The sequence below is a fragment of the Heterocephalus glaber genome, unplaced genomic scaffold, assembly GCF_053883595.1.
Source record: "Heterocephalus glaber isolate CG9 unplaced genomic scaffold, H.glaber_assembly_v1.0 deba00001729, whole genome shotgun sequence".
Classification (NCBI taxonomy): Eukaryota; Metazoa; Chordata; class Mammalia; order Rodentia; family Bathyergidae; genus Heterocephalus; species Heterocephalus glaber.
Genome location: NW_028258440.1, coordinates 8,732,006 through 8,737,564, shown reverse-complemented (window position 1 = coordinate 8,737,564; position 5,559 = coordinate 8,732,006). Strand labels below are relative to the sequence as shown.

Sequence of the window (5,559 nt, the reverse complement as noted above, 5' to 3'; positions counted from 1 at the left end):
GTACATGGTCAAAATCTTGTTGTTTTTTTCTTATTTTTTGTCTCATATGACTAATCCCACTGCTACTTAATTTAAAATTCAAACTCTCAGGAGAAAAAGAAAACTTTAAGCAATATATCTTGAAAGAACTTCTGACAGTTTCTGATTTGAATAATGAAATCACCTATTTTGGATTTATTGTCATGTTATTTTGACTTAAATGAATAAACAATATGAACATATATTTATGTATATGAAGCAACACACTCAAGAAAAGCAATAATAGTCTATTGAACTTCATGTCAAGCAGTAAGGGGTATAAGTTGTCTTTGCCATTACTGGTGGTTGAGAAATGGCCACATTCTCAAACATTCATGTTTATCACTTATCACACCCTGCAGGACAAGTCCCAACAGAGAGGACAGGACTATTGCCTATGGTTGTACAACAGAATAATACTGCCTGGCCCATTCTGGGTTAATGTAATGCTTTCATAAATCACATGTTTTAATACACTGAATTAGGTGGTCACGGACTTCTAAAAATACCTGTTCTATTTTCTAGAAGTACTTTTTAGATATCTTAAATTTAGACAATTTTCTACATGCACGGCTACATTTTGAAGGTGAGTTAATGAATAGGACATTTTTTAACAAGCATGTCCCCAGAGATCAAGATGACAATCTCTTTGTCACCCCCTTATTAGTTTAAATGGAAATAGAGAAATTTATCCCTACCTTCTATCTCCTGAATTCTTTTACTAACTAAACGAGAAAAGACATATTTCAAATGTCAGTTTTTCTTCAGTTACACATCTGCAAAATTTCTTTGGAAAAACATCCACATGACATTGACAGAACCACCACATTTCTAATACTCTCAATTGCTATGCAAAAGTAAATATATCCTTGAATGGTCATCACTTAGCGTATCAGTATAGTTCTCAATATCTTTGGAGAGAATATTCAGTAATATATGAAGATATGACACAAAATAAGAGGCCACTGGTAATAAATGGCCCTTATAGCTTAGCTGTTTAAACAACTAAGCTACTTTTTGGCAAGTCTTCAACCTCCATTACACATTTTCTTTTTCCCAAAGCAGTTATTCAGATGAACAAAACAAAAAGGTATAAATTTTATGAGTAGCTCAATGAGAAGCTGAATTAGCTTGACAGCTTTTTTTGTGTAAAAGTAAGTTCTAAGGTGATTCTAGTTTCATCTTTAGCTTTAAAACTTTAGTGCTTTCAAATATTCCCTGATGAGTAAAATATTACTCATTATCTGATTGATTTCTGTCTCTAGAAGGTCCAAATGTCTTTTTATATTTCTTTTTCTGACAAATATGAGCAGTAGTTAGGATTAAAACTCTGAACTACAAAATTTCATTTTCTCTTTATTCCTACCCTTATTATTTTCTTTTGGCCCAGAATGACATCTCTTGCTCTGTCCATATATATCTTCCTTCAGATCATAATTGAAGATCTAACTTCACATGAAATATGTTCAATTATTTTAACTCACTATAGTTCCTTGTCAATTTTCATTGTTTTCATAGCTTATTCCCTGACAGTAATGGCCTATGACTATTCTTTTCTACGCTACTCTTCAATTATTTTATAGATAATATCATTTTGTTTCTCTAGAAATTTTGAATATTACTTGAGGTCAAGTATTAACTTTTTTGCTAGAATCCACATTTAACATACTAGTGAATATATGGAATAGGCATTCAGTAAATATGTACTGTCTGTAAAATAACAAAGAAATTAGAAAAAAGAATCTGAGGTGCTATCTGGAAATTCATAATGTGCACCATGGCTTTCAAGAAATTTTAGGAGACATGGGTTTTGTCGCTGTTCTTAAGCATTTGGTCCCTATATTACATTTCACCCTTATGTAACAATATTAAGGTGACATCTTACTAAACACGTATTTCTAAGTAAAAATAGATTATTATTTCAATCATGTAATAAGCATCAAATTATTTCCTGAGCTTTTATTGTCATTACTCAGGCAAAACAATGCAGCCTCTCATACGAAAACTATTTATGTGAATATGACTTACCAAATACTAGTAAGCATTAACTGCAGTTGCATGTTTTCCTCTAATATACCAAGTGCTCAAATGGTTTTAAAACTCCATCACAATTATGTTTCTAAGAATAAGTCTTGTACTTAAGGACAGGAGCATAATAAACTGAAGCAAGAATAAAAACTGAAGCTGGAGAATCAAGATATTTCTTAATAGTAAAAGAGTGAATGGCTCTGGGAAACATGTTGGAAAGAGGCCATCTTCATCTTTCAATGAGATACAAACATTCAATAGCCTATATAGAGATAGACAAGGCACCCTGGTAGGAAGATGCTGACTTAGAGACCCCAAAGCCTATTACCATCATGAGTAGTGTTGCTTCACAGCTGTGGCCATTCCTTTGCCCCAGTACACTGAATTTATACATTATTCTCCTTCCTCCTCTTTTTCTCTCCACCCCTTCATGCCATTTACCTATAAATTGAAATGCATGATGTTTGAATATGGTATCTTTAAGAAAGAAAAAAGAAATATACTCACTATTGAGTTGTAAAACCATATACAGTTAAGAATAAAAAAGACAATATTCAAGGTCTAGTTTTTACAGCACAGACCTTAGGTAAATGTAAGGAAATGAACCAAGTTTATGGCTATATTCTGCAAAAATTTTAGCAATCTTAGATGAGGGGATGACCATTGTAATTTTAAAGCAATCAATCTGTAGATCGATGACAGGGAATAATAATTGTGAATGTACACTTGCTTAAAATGGGAAAGGTGGATATAATTTAGGCTGGAAGAACTGAAAGCCTCTTGTGAAAAGAAAAGCTGCAGGGCAAAATGTGAGCCAATATTCATAAATTTATTATACTTACAACTCTTATTCCCCCTTTCTACTTAGATAATAATTTCTATCACTCTATTTCAGGAAACAAGGAAACACACATACATGCACACACGCGCATACACACACACACACACACACACACACACAGCTGATAAATTGAAATTAGGGTAAAAGGAAAGAACTGCAAATTGAATGGAAAAGATAATCCTTACAGTGAATTTTTATATTGCTATTTTTATTTTATTTTCACAGTTTGAAAAACAATTTAACCTCCCAAACCTCTGTTCTCCACTAAGTTAATAGTATGCATCCCCAAATTGGAAGTTTCAATTACAAGATAAAGCATAGTACAGTGCTCAAGGATTATGTTCTAAATTCAAGGAAGAGACTGGATAACTAACTTTTATGACTAAAACTTCAGAAGTAACAACATATCATGCTTTCATGATTGCTCTAAACCCTTTTTGAAATGATATCTCTTTCCAACTGATGAGCATCAGAAATAATGTAGTAAATGCCTTTACTATCCATCTACTACTGTGGAAAAAATAGTCCCACATTTAGCTTCAAAGGGGTATCTCAAGTTTATTCCTTTCGCCTTTCCTGCTCCTTTTGTCCCTCCCTTGCCTAGCAACTGGTTACCTCAGTAACAGAATTCTAAGACTTCTAAGCATTTGGTTCCTGGTTTCATTCAAGTTGCCAAGTTTCTCTAAGGCAGAAGTGGAAATCAATTCTCCTGACTGAGTTGTCTTGTGGAGACATTCAGCTCAATTTCTATACCACCTTATGAAGACGATCCTGATCATATTTCTCCATAGCTTGTATTGAAAATGTGTAAGTAAATAATTGAGTAAAATTGTTTAATTTTCAAGGCAATATGAATTCCTTTACTGTGTAACTAAGACATGGACAAGTAGGTTGCAGTGGGTGAGGGACAGGGCACAGGTAAAAACTAGAAGGACATAAATTTAGATGTTAAGAGTACTGAACTTGAGAGTGAAGATTTTAAAAAGTATTTAAACATAATTTTGAAACAAAAGTACGAATTCCTATTCTAAACAGTGGGATTTTAAGCATAAGAACATTTTTATTCTAGGATAGGATCGGGGTTAAATGACAAGGAAATTTAATGGAAATTGTCATATTTGTTGCTTCACAGAGAGGAACAACAGTGTTTATTAGCATACTTAAAGTTTCTTTGACTTCTGTGGAGAAAACAAAGTGTTTCTTCTCAGAAGAAATTCCAGGACAATCTAATAGAATGTGAACAGTAGGCTTAATAGGTCACAAATAAACACGTGGTCATGAAAGAGCAGGATTTTCTATCATATGTCTACTATGACATATGACATATGACCGACTATATGTCGGTCATTTACACATTTTTTCTACCTCGGAGAGATAGGAAAATGGAGCAGGGCCACAAGGTTGCTATAGTGGGAAAATATATAGTACGGGGCTAATAGGGGATTTCATGTGAAAGGGTTATGGGACAAAATAAGTATTTTTCCTATGTGTAGGAGGAGAGAGAGTATTCTCTTTTTACCTATGTCAGTGAGTTTAGTCAATTACATATTTCGGGTATTTTTTGGTCACTACATGTACATTTTTAGTAACTTTTATTTCTTTTTTTTACAAGTCTTGCAGAACATGGCCCTTCATACATAATGGCAGCTATGAACAAAAACAGGACCAGGAATCTGCAGCATGATGTTCCCCTCCAGTTTCTGAACTCCATTCCAAAAAAATGATAAGGATGATGCAATGTTTTGGGGCTACCTTCATCACATACTGAGACCTCCCTTCAATCTGTTGACAGCTGTGCAAGGAGACCAACTGAATCGACCATCTGAGAAAACAGGATCCCACATTCTGGGTAGTTTACGAGCTCTCAGATATCTCTGTGGGCTGCCAACTGCTGTCATCAAAGATTTCCTAGCGAGAGCAGAAGTAAATAACTTTGAAGTTCTGGCAGACCATAGGCAGAAGGGTCAGGATTCTATTAGTGTATCCCAGGCAGTATCTTGCAGTCCTCTGTCACTGATGGTAGGGGCACACGAGTCAGCAAATGGGCTTCTGAGAGGGGTGGCAATAATACAAGGTCATATATGGCTTTGCCAAGAGGCCTAATACTCTTTCCACCTAAAGGCCTACAAATAAGAGCTCCTGCATGCCTTCCCACCCTTAGATCAGGAACAGCAATAGTGATGCCTCCAGGAAATACTAGAATAGGCTACAACAGAAGGCTGGCTGATCTTTTTTTTCCCACAAAGAGGCCCAGAGCATCCTGTGGATAATTGGCCAAGGCCTGTCCCTTTGTCTTCCTGTGCTCTGGGATTACTTGGCTCCAATGTTCATTGCTTCATATCTCCTCAACCTCTGAGTTTCAATGGAGTTCTCAAGATGCGTATTTCTTTTGCTCCTCCCCTAGTGTTTGGTCTTCCTCTGTCACCTTATTTTGCCCATCCACACTCTGGGAGAATGCCACTTCCTGAATCTGAAATAGAGCACTCAACTGAAGGCATAAAGGGAAGGAGATAGCAGGGTTTGTGGAAGAGCTGAAAGTTACATTCATGTTCTCATAAATGAGACTCTCTACCCTCTCGCACTCTGTTTTGCACTAAAGTGTTTTACAAAATGGAGATGCAATAAAGATTCCAAAGTCAGAAATGTGTCAGTGTTTTTTAAATACTTTAGTT

General features: G+C 35.3%; 1 protein-coding gene across 1 annotated transcript; it reads left to right on the top strand.

The window, feature by feature from the left end:
* Positions 1-4,500: 4,500 nt before the first annotated feature.
* Prr32 (proline rich 32) lies at positions 4,501-5,348 on the top strand. The gene is given in 3 exon segments (XM_021240608.1): positions 4,501-4,599; positions 4,601-4,913; positions 4,916-5,348. Coding segments are annotated over 3 exon segments (627 nt in total). The 5' UTR covers positions 4,501-4,527; the 3' UTR covers positions 5,158-5,348.
* The last annotated feature ends 211 nt before the right edge of the window (positions 5,349-5,559 follow it).